The 13,812-nt window shown below is 65.3% G+C and overlaps 1 protein-coding gene across 8 annotated transcripts; it reads right to left on the bottom strand.

Moving 5' to 3' along the window:
- FRMD1 (FERM domain containing 1) lies at nt 1-11,439 on the bottom strand. 8 transcript variants are annotated; one of them, XM_040448681.1, is made up of 11 exons: nt 10,155-11,439; nt 7,087-9,849; nt 6,399-6,489; nt 4,880-4,959; nt 4,456-4,529; nt 3,866-4,094; nt 3,558-3,722; nt 3,156-3,221; nt 2,886-2,954; nt 2,099-2,273; nt 7-1,517 (listed from the first exon to the last, which is right to left on the bottom strand). In XM_040448681.1, the coding sequence occupies exons 4-11, from the start codon at nt 4,946-4,948 to the stop codon at nt 1,105-1,107; spliced, it is 1,260 nt and encodes a 419-aa protein (XP_040304615.1). In that variant the 5' UTR covers nt 4,949-4,959; nt 6,399-6,489; nt 7,087-9,849; nt 10,155-11,439; the 3' UTR covers nt 7-1,104. The 8 variants fall into 8 exon arrangements, 7 of the variants coding, with proteins under 7 accessions (XP_040304615.1, XP_040304613.1, XP_040304612.1 ...); XM_040448679.1 differs by having other exon boundaries at nt 7,181-9,849; XM_040448678.1 differs by lacking the exon at nt 7,087-9,849 and having other exon boundaries at nt 10,155-10,291; nt 10,438-11,439.
- Between the last annotated feature and the right edge of the window lie 2,373 nt (nt 11,440-13,812).

Genomic DNA, 13,812 nt, shown 5'->3' with positions numbered 1-13,812 from the left:
GGGGGGACCCTCACTCTGACTCCTCCCCTGGGGGGGCTCTGACTCTGACTCCTCCCCTGGGGGCCCCTGACTCTGATTCCTCCCTTGGGGGGGACCCTCACTCTGACTCCTCCCCTGGGGGGGCTCTGACTCTGACTCCTCCCCTGGGGGCCCCTGACTCTGACTCCTCCCTTGGGGGGACCCTCACTCTGACTCCTCCTCTGGGGGCCCTCGCTCTGACTTTAGACCCGGAGCTTTCCTGCACCCCGTCATCCAGTGGCCTTGATCTGCAGCAGCGTAGTGAAGAGGTTTTCTGCAGTCACACACCTGGTCACGCGTGTTCCCTACTGAGGTGTCTGAACCCCCTTGAATGTGGGAGGCTGTCCGTGGACCTCCTCGCTCAGGGGGTCCTTGGCTGAGGGACAGGGAAACCGGGGAAGGGTCCCAGCCCTCCCCACCCACGGGCTTGCTCCGCCCATCCTTCCTCAGTGGCATTTGTCCAGGCACAACAGGCCCTTACGGGGCAAACCGCGGATCAGCAGTATTGTTCACACTGGGCTGCAGACCGCAAGCCTGGACACAAACACAGACAGCAAACCAGACGCTAGGTGTCCACAGGTGACTCCAGGGGACGCTGGGTGGTCGTGGGTGGCTGGGACCTGCAGCTGGTCCCCACAATTGCCCATCACGTCCACCGCCCAGAGTGCTGCAGACGGTCAGGGGACAGTGGAGCCAATGGGACCTTCCCGGGGTGACAAGGCAGGGCTCCACACCCCTGGACGCCACAGAGGCATCCCTGGGGACCCCGGGTCCTAGATCTCCTGGAAACCTCTCGTCTTGTGAAGCTAGAGAGGAACGTGGCTGAAACACTCCCTGATGGCCGGACGACGGACGAGGGGCACCGGTCAGGTCAGGCTCCCTGAAAGTCCTGAGGGCCCCTCGTGACCCGCTGCAGAGGCGGCTGAAGGACCCCCACTCCACAGCACACCGCAGGGAGGACCCCATCACGCGGTCTCTGACCCCAGGCCCTAAGGCCGCCTCGTGGTGCTGGGGGGTCAGGCCACACTGGGGAACTGAGGGGCCACATGGGAGCCATGGGCCCGTGCACCCGGCCCCGCTGGGGGGTCAGTGCCTGTCACTCCAGCCCCACAACACTGGCCCTGCTGGGGGCTGGCCGGGCACACACTCACCGTCTCCCCGGTCCTGGGCCTCCCCCTCGCGCCCGCCTCCGTGGCCACCGTCTGTGCCGTGGCTCCTCTGGCTGGTGCTGGGGCTGCAGGGTGGCGCCTCCCCACGCACGGCCTCGGTGCCCCAGGGCTCGTCCACCGACACCCCCCAGGGCTCCGCGGGCCCAGCATCTGCCTCGATGCCTCGCAAGCGGGGGCTACTGCCGCTGTCAGCTGAGCCGAGGGACGGGTGCTCCGGGAGCTGCCGGCCACCACGCCCGCTGCGGGGGGAGCCCGGGGAGCCCTTGTCACCCAGGTCTTGGTCCAGGTCCAGCGTGTCGCTGACGTAGGACTCCCGATAGTGCTGCTTCTCTGTGTGGGGACAGGAGGCACAGCGGGGAAGAGCGGGCTCGGAGGGGACACAGGTGCAGTCTTACATGCCTGGAGTCACAGGGTGCCAGCGGTGGCCCCAGGATCCTGCCCACGCCCCCGGCTGGCGCGGAGGCCCAGGGGACGCAGTGTGGGGGGAGGGAAGTGCCACCCAGGGATCAGGGCCCTGTGTACCCGTGGCATTTGTCACCCACAGCCAGTAAGCTCCGGATACGTGCCTTTGTAATGGTTCCCCGGGGCTGTCCCACCGTCCCCAGTGTCAGGGACCCCAAGCAGCCCCCGCACGCGAGCGGACATGCTCACAAGCGCACGGGCACACACGCACACTCGTGTGTGCACGGCCAGGGAGCCCAGGAGCCCCCCAGCCCCTCAGCCTTCCTGCCACACCTAGAGAATTCCTTCCCAGAATTCAAACTGTCCCCAGGCCCCATCCTCAGAATCGGCCTCCTCCCCCTTCCAGAGGACACAGGAGCCAAGAGGCCGCGGCCCCCAGTGGGAAAAATGAAAGGTGCCCAGAAGCAGCCCGGGCGGCCCCCCGGTGCCCGGCCGCGGCCGGGGCGCACCTTCCGCCTCCTCCAGCTGCTTCAGCCTCCGCAGGGTGGGTCGCAGCGTGAGCCGCAGCAGGTGGGTGGCGCTGAACAGCCGCAGCAGGTGGCCGGAGCGCGAGGCGCAGCCCGTGTAATACACCAGCTTCCGCGCCGACGGCGGCCCGTCCGGCTGGATCTCCAGCCTTTTCCCCTGAGCGAGGAAGAGGCAAGATGTAATCTTACAAGAAAACCACGTGACAGCGAGCGTGTTAAACACGGGCCGTGACCCCAGATAGGAAGCCGCCCTCGTCCCTGTTTGCAGATCCCGTTCCCGCGTGCTGGTAGGCGGTCAGAGGCGCACAGCACCCCGCGCTCAGGCACGAGAGGGCGGCCCCGGAACATCGCGGACGGCTAGACACTCCCCTCAGCCCCCCGACGGCCGCGTGCGGGGCAGCAGTCCCAGGACGGGACGCCAGGCCTCAGTCTCGCCGTCCGGAGGAAAGGTCCGCGGCAAGTCTGCGTCCAGGGCCCTCCCCGTCCTGCGCCTCAGCCCCGAGGGCCGGGCGGGGCCCAGGGAGGCCTCCCGAGGAGGCCAGGACCAAGGAACGGGGGCATCTGGAGGCTGCAGCGGTGAGTTTCCGTGACCTGATCCTCATCCCCCTTGTTTGCTCCACATCAGAACACCAGGCCACCGGCAGCAAACATGCCCTGTGGCCAGGTCAACAGGGTCAAGCCCTAGACGCCCCTGGGTGCCGGGTCTCAGGCTGTGCCTGCTCCCCATGGAGGATGAAGCCCTCCCACCTCGATCCCACCAGACACGCACCAGAAACACCAGCTTCCCGATGTGGGACCAGGGGAAGTCATAGAGCAGCTTGGGAGCGTGGTCCGCCTCCTGCAAAACCGCAGAGAGGTGCTTGGCCAGAGGATAGACCCAGTGCAAAGGTTCAAGGGGAAGGGTGGGGGAGGGCGGTGGACGGGGAGGGGTGGGGAGGTCGGGGGGGGGGGGGCGGGGGGGGGGGGGAGGGAGGGGAGGAGGGGAGAAGGAGGAGGGAGGGGGGAGCAGGTGGCCACTCCAGGGGCTCTTCCCCAGCACCTGATAGACTTGCATTCCCTTGAGGGTCAGTCCCAGGACGATGGTAGGCCTGTCCTCCTTCTTATCCTGAAAGGATGCCAACTTCAGCAAGGCGACAGCCTGTGCCCGGGGTGGGGGTGGGCCCGCCAGGGATGAGCAGGGCCCCTCTTCCCCTCTGATGCCGGAGGCCTGTCAGCCACCTCCTTGCCTCCTTCACCCCCTCAGACTTTCATGTCTCCAGATATCTGAGCCCCTTAAGCCCCGGTCACGGGCCCGGGCCCAGGCCAGCCAGCCGAGGGGACGCCGTCTGCCCGCCCTGTGCTGGGGTCGGCGTCCTGGCTGCCCACAGGCTCTGCTCCTCCGGGCCCCTCGGGCAGAGGATCTCCGAGGCGGCCCGGACTCCCGGTTCTGCTGGGGCTTGACCCTGTCGACCTTGTACAGCCTGAAGAAGTGGACGGGCACGTCCTCGAGCCGGCAGGCCTCCCTGATGAAGCGCAGCACTGCCTCCTTGGGGTCGAGGCCCCGCTGCTCACGGTGCACGGCGGGCGCGTGCCTGAGGATGTAGGCGCTGCCCCTCTTGGCAATGATCTGGGGAAGAGGCCGCGGGCCTGTGAGGCCCTTCCCGCTTTCCCTCCGCCCCCTGCGGCCCCTCACCCTGCCCTCCCCTCTCGGGGACTCCGCACCTGGCCCGGGGGGCAGGGAAATGGCTCCGCCGGGCTCCGCAGCCTTACCCACTGCGGAAAGTAGGCTTCCGGTTCGAAGTACCTCCCCACGTGGACCAGCTCCCGGTGGTTGCCCAGGTCGGCCTGCAGCCCGTAGGCGGCCAGCAGGAAGTAGGCCTCCTCGCGGTGGGTGCACTCGGACCTCAGCACACGCTCCTTCAGGTGGCAGTAGTACAGGTGCCTGGCCGTCTTGTCGCTGGAAGGCGTGGGTGGCCTTGGTAAGAGGCCAGATCTGGCCCTGCCGGATGGTCCCGACACAGCCTGTGTCCTCCTGCTGCCCCCGGCCCTTCCAGAACCTTCCCCACAACCACCCAACCCCCACTCTCCAGAACCTTCCATACATCCACCCAACACCCACTCTCCAGAACCTTCCATACAACCACCCAACCCCCACTCTCCAGAAACCTCCACCCAACCACCCAACCCCCACTCTCTAGAACCTTCACCACAACCACCCACCCCCACTCCTGCCCTCCTGCAGGCGGCAGGTGCAGGGACTACCGTGTCCCCGGCACACTGACTGCATGCGCCTCACGTGCCTGGGCTCACCCGGTGGGCTTTCACGGGCCCAGAGAATTCCTCTGACATCACGGAGTTACCTTATGACCCTGCCGTCCTCCACGTAGTACTGCACCCTGAGGAAGCTCACGAAGGGCGCACGGGGCCTCCCACCCTGCAGGGGAAGCGCAGCGAGAAGACGCGGGCCGGATGGAAAGCGCCCAGGAGCTGGCAGCGGGACGGTTTCCACGGCCAGCGCCCCACAGGTGTCACCCCGGCTCCCGCTAACGCCCAGGTGGCGACGGCCGGGCACTTTCCTGATTTCCGCGATGCCGTGACTTCTCCGGAGACCCCCGGGCGTGCTGTCTGCAGCGCTCAAGGGCGCCCCGCGCCCTCCCCCCCCCCCCCCCCCCGGCTCCGCCAGCGGCAGCTCTGGGGCACCGCGGGCAGCCTCGCGGGTGGGCCGGCGTGTCCCTGCACCAGACATGTGCATGGCCGCCCTCGGGTCCGGGGACGGTCACTTACTTTGTGCACTTGCCGCTTCCAGTCCTTGGGGAAGTACTTGCTGACCTTCTGCTCCAAATCCATGAACATGAACTCGTTGTCTAAGAGGACAGGCAGGGCCTTAGCGCCACAGGGACCCTCAAGGGGTCAGCTTGTCCCACACCAGCAGGGAGGAAGCCTAGGGCTGCCTCAGGCCGTCAGGGGTGCAGGAGAGGGGGCAATTTGGGGCTGTCCCCCCGCTAACAAGAGCACAGTGGTCTCGATGCAGACGGCCTGAACTCAGGCAGAGGGCTGGCCGTGACAGAACGGACACCTTCTTTCTCCCCCACCCCCCGTTCATCTGCACATCTTGGGGAAACGGTGCTCTATACGGATAACCCTGAAGCCCCCCAATTAGAGATGAGAGCCCCCCCCACCCCGAGCCACGAGAGCTGCCCGCAGGGGGTACCATCCACTTCCTCCCTCGGGCACACAGGTGACCAGGCACCCCCCACCTGAGGCCACGCCCTTCGGAGCCCTGCGGGCGGCGCTGTCTCCCACGCGCGTGCGCAGTCCCTCCGGCTCTCCTGCTCTCCCCCAGACCCTCCACAGAGCCCGGGGGTCTGCAGAAACCAGGAGCTGGGAGGTCGCGGAGGCAACCCCAGGGCAGAAGACAAGGCTGGGCGGCTCCCCACCTCCTTCTGCCAGCACACCCCACTCTTGGCTTTCATCCATTAGAGCTCCAGGAAGGGTTTCTTCTGGACCCAGGGCTCTGCTCGGGGACAAGTGTTTCCAGAACCCCGGACACAATCGGCTCCCGGACAGCAGAATCCGAGGAACAGACCTAGCCTGGGGTTCTGTACACTGTTTTCTCCGGAAAGAACAAGAGTAGACCAGGATTCTGCTCACCCCTCTCTCCCAGAGAAGGCCAAGTGAGTGTGTGCACGTGTGTGAGTGTACGTGCGTGTGCATACAGTGTGCATGTGTGTGAGTATATGTGCGTGTGCATACAGTGTGCATGTGGTGAGTATATGTGTGTGTGCACATGCGTGAGTATGTGTGTGTGCATGTGCACGGAGTTGTGCACGTGTGTGAATGTTTGTGAGTGTGTACACGTGTACATGGAGTGTGTGCACATGTGCAAGTATATGTACATGTGCGTGCGTACATGTGCATGTGAAACATGTACACATGCGTGAGTATGTGGAGTGTGTACACGTGTGTGTGTGCATATGTATGCAAATGCGTGGAGTGTGCACGTGAGTATATGTGTGTGAGTCTGCACTGAGTATGTGAGAATGCACGGTGTGTATTTAAGTGTGTATGAGTGTGTGTGTTTGTATATATGTGTGCATGCCTTGTATACTTGTGAGTGTGCGAGCCTGAGTGTGTACACATGTGAGTGTGCTCAGAGCCGCGTGCACTCGCCCAGATGACCTGGATGCACATGAGAACACTCGTGTCCCCGTGGCCCTGAGGACCACCCCCCGCCCCAGCCTTCCCAGAAGAGGCTGGTGCCCCAAGCGGGTCCCCTGGGTGGGGTCGGGCAAGGCTGACTTACCTCTGACCACGCTGAGGCCAAAGAAGTGGGCTTCTTTGATGCTGGTCACATCACACACCCGCTGGAAGAGCTCACGACAGGTGGCCCGCACCTGCAAGACGCGGGTGGAGGCTCAGGGCCCCTGAAAGGGGTGGGCGTCCAGTGGGAGCATGAGGACCACCGCGGCTTGCCACCCAGGGTCCTCGGGGACCGCCCGAGCTGAAGACTAGGTCCCCCCACGCCCAGCAGGGCAGAAGCCTGATCTCCGGGTCCGGGCGCTGCAGGGGGCTGTCCAAGGACGGGGTGTGGGATTCTCCGCGCGCCCCAGGCCATCCTCCGCCTTTCTCCTCCCCACAACCAACCTCACCCGGGCCACTCCTGAAAGCGGGCCTGGGGTGTGGGCGTGCCCGTTGTGCCTGGGGACTGGCTTCTTGGGACCCAGAGGGGCTAAGGGGGTTTCCAGGGTCCCGGGCCCTGCCCCGTGAGCCCCGAGGTCTCGGTCTCAGTCTCGGGTCTCGGCAGGCTGGGCTGTGAGGTCTGAGCCTTGTGTCTTCAGGGCCCCGGCGCCCTGCCTCCCGCAGCGGCCTTCCCGCCTCTGCCTCCCCACAGGGCCCCGAGGCGGAGCCCCCCCCCCCCCCACCTCAGGGAGCACCGCCCCGCCCCCCAGCTCCCACTCTCGGGGTGGGGAGCTGCCTGGATTCCTGCCTACAGGGAGCCTTCTTCTGTCTACGCAGGTAAGGGCCGCCTCTCTCCGGTAACATCTGTTGTCCAAGTCGGGTTATCCAAATGACACTTCGTTTCACCTGGAAACGGAGCCGTCTTAACATCAGACATCCAGCAAGTTCGTATTTGCAACTTCTTTCCACTCTGTTGATTGGACCCTGGACCCCGGAAAGGGCCGGTGCTGGAGCAGCTGACGGCGCTGCCCGGGGCCCGGGCCCCCCTCGCGTCTCGGCTTCCGGCCGCTCCTCTGTCCCCCGCGCTTCCCGGGCTGGAGGGAGGCGCCACACGCTCCACGTGCCCTCGTGGCCAAGCCGCGTCTCTGCTGTCCTCTGGGTGGAAAATCCTGGTTCGAGGCGGGCAGCCCAGGCTCACGGCCCTCGGAGGGAGAGGACGCGTCCTCGTACGGACGGTGCGGGCCGGGCCCGTGTGCGCAGCACGGCGCCCGCGGGTTCTTGCCAGCATTGCGTCTGCCAGGAAAGCGGTGCCCCTGGGCTCGCGCAGCCTCTGTGGTTTCCGGAAGTGTCTCTACACCGTCTCAAGTCAGATGACGAGTCTCTACTTTTTAGCGGCGAGTTGCCGTGCCGCTGGTTTCGTCCCCATCCGCTTCGTGTGGCAGATGTGGACTGAGCTCTGCCGTGGCGGTAACGCGGCCGTAACTTTCTACCACCTGGATGTTCAGACAGGTGGGGGCCACACACGGGGCCGCCCCCACGGCTCACGCGGTGGGCACACCCTGAAAGTAAGCTGGCGGGGTGTGGGTGCCAAGCTGCGCGGACGGCCTCGGTCACCCCGTCACCGGCTGACTTGAGACCTCAGCCGGCGGGTTTCGCTCTTCGCTCGCTCCTCCTCCTGCTAAAACCCTACAGCGAAGCCAAGGAAACAGGCGAAAGCCGCGGTCCGGGCTCCCTGTGTCGGGGCCACAGCCCAGGCCCGCCCCACCCGCCTCTCCCCACCCAAGTCCTCCTGCTGCCCCTCCTGGGGCCTGAGGCGTCTCGAAGGAGGCAGGGACCCCCGGAAGACCTTCTGATCGGCTCCAGCTTCTCCCCACCAGACGGGTAAACCGAGGCTTAGAGAGAGTCTGTCGTTAACGCCAATTGGCATTGACTTAAACACGGAAGCGTGTCCCTGAGCAGGTAATTCCCGGGGGACTTGAACTACGCCATCGCCAGCCAGCCAGGCAGCCGTCCTGCCTGTAAGAGCATTCCACCCCCCTCCCCCCGCCACCCCCGACCCCGACCAGTCCTCGGAGGTACAGCCCCTCTCCGCCAGCCAGTCCCACCTGGTGCTGGTGCCACATTTTCATGGACACACTTCCCCTGAAAACGCAAACCCCCTCTCCGGGGCTGGCTAACTTTCCAGGGGTTTTCCTGCCCCTCTCAACCCACCCGGAACGCGAAAGGGGACGGACAAAGGGGACGGAGGTTCCTGCTCCGATGTCCCTCGGTGTCCCCAGGAAGGACATGCTGGCTGTATCCACCAGGGACCCTCCGCTCAAGGGTTAAGTGGGACGGTGTGCGTAAGCCCCCCGCGGGTGCTCCGCGTGGGGGCTTCTAGTACAGAACGGGGAGGGGTGGAGGCAGCTGAGGGCAGAGGGTGACAGTAATCTGGACACCAGAGGCCGCCTCGACTAGGAGAACTTATCATCTCACTTTTCACCTAGTTGGTAAAAACTGGAGAGGACTACCATTCCCCAACCGGACCTGACCTGTCCTGCTAACGACCCACCAGCAAGGGCCGAGAGAGCAGTTCGCATCAGAGCCCGGGAGGCTCCAAGGCGCCAGCGTGGCACCACGACGGGCCCACCCCTCTGTCCGCCCAGCGGGCCCCCACTCATGTTTGCTCCACGACTGTCCCCACGGCCCCAACGGCTGATGCGCAGCGACGGAGACCGGCACCCCTGGCCCGCCCCGCCTCTTCTCGCCTGGAGAAGCCCCATGGAATCCGGACCCTGACCTCCTGATTCTCCCACTGAGGGACGGGGCCTCGCCAGGGAGGGAGGGCAGAGCAGGACTCAGTCTGCGGGGAGACCAGACGGTGGCTGACACTTCTGTGACCGCGGGACGCCACGAAAACCACCCCCTGGGGACCGCCCTCCCTGGGGTGACCGGTGGCCCGGGCAGGGACAGCTTGGTGAGGGGGCCATGACTGCACAGGGCCGTGTGGGTCCTCCGGAAGGAGGTAGCCTCCTGGTTATCTGTCTGGCTCTTAAACGACTGGACCCTCTGATGGGGTCTGTGGAAGAGCCACCAGCTCTGTAACAAGCACTTCTGAACTCGCGCCTTTGCTTGATGGCAGCCCCCAGAGATGCCCCAGCGCGTCTTTGCATTTGAGACGGAAGTCCCGTGGTCTCGGGGCGCCCCCGGCTGGCGGGTGGCACCAGGTCAGGGTTCGGGGCCTCCGCGGGCCACACTGTCCACAAGTGCTACCAGCCGCGCGTGGGCGTTGGGAACAAATTGCTGAACCGACGGGTTGTGTAACCAGCCTTCCTCGGGGAAGGGGCCCGAGTAGGGGGTGGGTAGAGGCGAGGCGCGGCCTGGGGGGGCTGGCACTCAGAGGGGAGGCAGGCAGCCCCGCGGCGCCTCCCCGGGACTCCCCGGGGGCAGGTGGACAGCGGCCTCGCAGAGCAGCAGGCGTCCCTGGGGGAGGGTGTGGACTTCGAGGAGGAAGGGCACAGGAGCGTCATCGCCCTGAAGACTCAGGCCAGTCGGGGCCTCGGAGATTTCTATGGAAGCCGGGGCCACCCCAGGAGCTGAAAGTGGCCGGTGGAGAATCAAAGGGAGAAGGGCCCAGAGGACTCGACCGAAACCGAGGAGATGCCTGAACTGTGCGCGTGTTTCGAACACCGCGAAGCTTTGGCGTTTGGATGGAATGTGCCACAAAATGCCACTTCTGGTCAACAGCATCCCTTTGTTGGGAGACGGGACCTGTGGCAGTGTCTCTGCCCACCTCCACGATCACCCCACCTCTGCTCACCCCCACGGTCGCCCCCGCGGTCGCCCCACCCCCTACCCTTCCCCGCACTCGCCCCCGCAGTCACCCCTTCCCCCTCCTCACCCCCACAACCAGCCGCAGCTGCTCCCGCGTGGGCAGCTGCACCAGGACGTCCCTGGGTTCCGTGGTCATCCCGCCGTCTTAGGGGCTCTGGTGGCTGCACCAGGCTCTCAGGAGGACCCGGCCCCCTCCACGGCCTCCTGCGGGGAAGGACTGGTCAGGGGCGCAGCCGGCGGGGAGGGGCTGAGCTTCGGAGCGCCTGTGCACCAGCCAGGTGTCACCGCCACCTGTGGGGCCCTCCCCAGCCACCTGGCCACGGGTGGGGAACGTGACAGCCCAGACTCACCCGGATTCAGGTTTTCTGGGGACCGGGCACCTTGCTAACTCCTGGCTGGGAAATGAGTGGAAGCCGAGCGGGGCCAGAAATCCAGCCACTGGCTGGGCCGGGACAAGGTCCAGGCTCATAAATAGCTGTGCAGGTAGATTGGAATGCAAATAAACAGTGTCAGGCGGGCCCGCCCTCCCCTCCCCGGCCTCCAGCTGCCTCTCCTCCCCCAGGGACCACCTCACAGCTCCCCTCGGCCCCAGCCAGCACGGCCCCCTCCTTTCCAGGGACCAGAAGAGATGTCTCGTAAAAGCCCACGACAACACGAAAGCCAGGAGGAGGATCACTGCGCAGGTTCCTGCAGGAGCTGGAGGGAGAGAGAGCGCAGAGCCCGCCGAGCACCCCCAGCCCAGAAAGGCACCTCGGGGACCGGGGTCGGGGGATGGGGCGCATGCCCAGGTCCCCTGTGGCCCCCTCCTGCGGAGGGATTGAATGATCACTGTTCCCTAAACAGATCCCACTCGTCCCCTTTAGCGGCAGACGCTGGTGTTAGTTCTGTGCCGGCTCCTGGCCCAGGGTCGCCTGCCCCAAGGTGAGTGACACCTGTGATAGGTGAGGGCGGGGAAGCCACTGCCTGTAAACCCTGCCCCTGTGGGAAGACCCGGCTGGGCTCAGGCTGGGATCAAAGTCTCCAGGTGCCCTTGTTCTGCAGAATCGGCCAGCAGGAGGCGCTGCTGTTACTGGGGCGGCCAGGGGTCCCGGGAACGCGGTTCCTGCTGCGCCCCATCTGCCCTCGCCCTATAGGTGCTGGTGGTCTGGGCCCCTTCGCCCAGGCTGGGGCCCTGGGGGCTCCGTGCGAATCTGAGTGGCCGCTGCCTGAGCTCTCTCCAGATCGGATGCAAAGCTATTCATCATCGGACACACGTATGTCCTTTCAGGAGGCAAGTTAACAATTTTAATTAAAAAATTTTTTAATGTTTATTTATTTTCGAGAGACAGAGTGAGACCAAACACGAGGGAGGGAGGGGCAGAGGAAGGGAGACAGAATCCCAAGCAGGCTCCAGGCTCCGAGCTGTCAGCACAGAGCCCGACTCGGGGCTCGAACCCAGGAACCGTGAGATCATGACCTGAGCGGAAATCAGGCACTCAGCCGACTGAGCCACCCAGACGCCCCGCAATTTGACAATTTTTAAAAGGCAAGTAGCCCCCGTGAACAGATGGTCGATTTCATGATATTCACTGCCTTCCGGTGGCCTGTGACCCCCTGCCTCACGGTCACCAGGGCCGCGTGGCGACGAAGAACGCTGGAGCTGCTCCTTTCCAGGAGCGTCGGGGCGCACGACAGGACTCCGCAAAGCTCACACGTGCACACGTGCGCACACGGCCCGGGCAGCAGCAGGCCTGGGACGCGGAGGCGGTGGCGGCGGGGGGGAGGGAGGGCTGAGAGCCGGTGTCAGCATCCCGCGCAGCGGGCGCTCAGAGCCGTGGCGCACCGGGCCTCAGCTTTCTCCCCCGTACAGTGAGGGTGACGTTGCCCCCACCTGTTGTGAGGGGCTGGCCATGTTTTACGGGACATTGGCAGATGCGCTTTAAACACCCCTAGTGAGGAAAAAAAGGGAGAGGAAAAGCAGCCCCGTGTCCCTGCCAATAGACGGGACTACGGGGTTCTCACCGAGATGGAAAGCCCCCGCCCACCTGCCTCCCACGGCTCCCTCCCGGTGGAGGCTGCGTGACGTCATCAAGGCGTGGGAGGTCATTTCCTGGATACGCTGCTGGGTCCTCAGCCCCCTCCCACTGTCCCCCCGCTGTCCTCCTTTGGAAAACACGTGTGGCAAGTCCCCAAAATAAACCCGCTTCTAAACACTTAACTGTCTCCCAGACACTCGCATGGCGGAGGGGCGGGGGCGGGGAGCGCAGGGGAGGAGGCAGCTCCCCTCCACCCTGGACCCTCCCTCCTGGCGGCCCTGCCGGCCCCTCGCAGGCCACACTCGGCGTTGGTCTCTGCCTAGGTCTCCCCGTGCTGGAGACTGGCTTCCGTCCTCTGGCACAAGGGGGGTCCACTGACCATGTTCTGAAAACAAAGCTCCGGAAAGGTGAGTCCCTCCAGTACGTGCTTCACAAGCGGAGCGGGCGCACCGTTCAGCGATGCCAGGGAGCAGGGTGCTGGTATGTGGGCGTCAGGCATACCCTGCTGCCCGGAGGCCGCACTCTGTGGGGCTCCGCGAACAGGCAGCACCCACGGAGCGGCCAGTAGGCCTGCGGCCACCCGGGCGGGAGCTCCGCACACGGGCACGCGGTCTCCCTCCCGTGTGATGGGGACGCCGCACGCCTAGGTGGTGGCGGTGGCACAGCTCTGGGATCAAGTAACACGCGTTACGTCGTTCGCTTCAAACGAATGCATTTTCTGGTATTCAAGTCATAACCCAGTAAAGCGTCAACGTACATAACAGGTTCTAAAGTCCCAGCAGACCCACCGATCACTCGACAGGGGGCAGGAGTGCACGCGCCGCCACGGCCGTGACCCCGCCCGGCAGGCACGTCGCGGGCACACGCGGGGGGAATGCACGGCCTCGGTGGCAGAGGACCCTGGGCTGCCGGCACCCTGCACGCCTGGCCACACCGGCCGCCCTTTCCCACGCCTCCCCTGGCCCCTTACTGGGCTGGTTTGCTTATGGTCATGAGGAGCCACGTGAGGGCTGAGCACTGAGTTCAGAGGTCACACCGCTGAGTTAGGGGCTGGCCACCCCTCACCTGTGCCCCACCGCCCGGCTCGCGCGTGCTCTGTGTCACCCGCAGAGCGTCACCCTGCCCCCGTGGGGGTCCTCACAGCTCCTGTGGGCCCGGGACAGCCTCGCTTGCTCATTTTATGAGTAGGGAAACAGAGGCACAGAAAGCAAAGAGGCTTGTCCAGAGCCCCGGCTACCGCACTGCTAGGGCCCAGAGCTGCCGAGAACTTTCTGGAACCACGTGGAAAGTACTTGTGGTTAACAACTCTGGAACGGGGAGGTCAGCACTTTGGAAAGCACAGGACATCTGCAGGGCGCGGGGGCAGGGCGGGCGGGGGCTCCTGGTGCCCGAAAGGGCAGGGAAGAGCCGGCCAAGGAAAGGAAAGGGCAGCTGGGAGGCTCCGCGTGACCACGCAGGGCTGTGTTTTGCTTGCTGCCTGGTCAGGACCCTTGACCTCAATTAAAACCTGCAGCCCAGCAGCCGGGCACGCGGGAGGCCGGTGTGGCCAGAGCCGGCCCTTCTTTCCACCGACGTGCCTGCTGCCTTGCCCCTCCCCCTCCCCCGACCTCTGTGCGGTTTCCTGGGTGATGTGCTTCGGGGACACCGCGCAGTCTTGGACAGACCCCCGTGTCTTCCTGTGCCAAGCGGCAAGCACTGCCCCCCCCCCCC

Source organism: Herpailurus yagouaroundi, unplaced genomic scaffold (genome assembly GCF_014898765.1).
Source record: "Herpailurus yagouaroundi ecotype Mexico unplaced genomic scaffold, PumYag 198, whole genome shotgun sequence".
Lineage (NCBI taxonomy): Eukaryota > Metazoa > Chordata > Mammalia > Carnivora > Felidae > Herpailurus > Herpailurus yagouaroundi.
The sequence above is the reverse complement of the archived record's forward strand: the minus strand, read 5'-3'. Positions and strand labels throughout refer to the sequence as shown.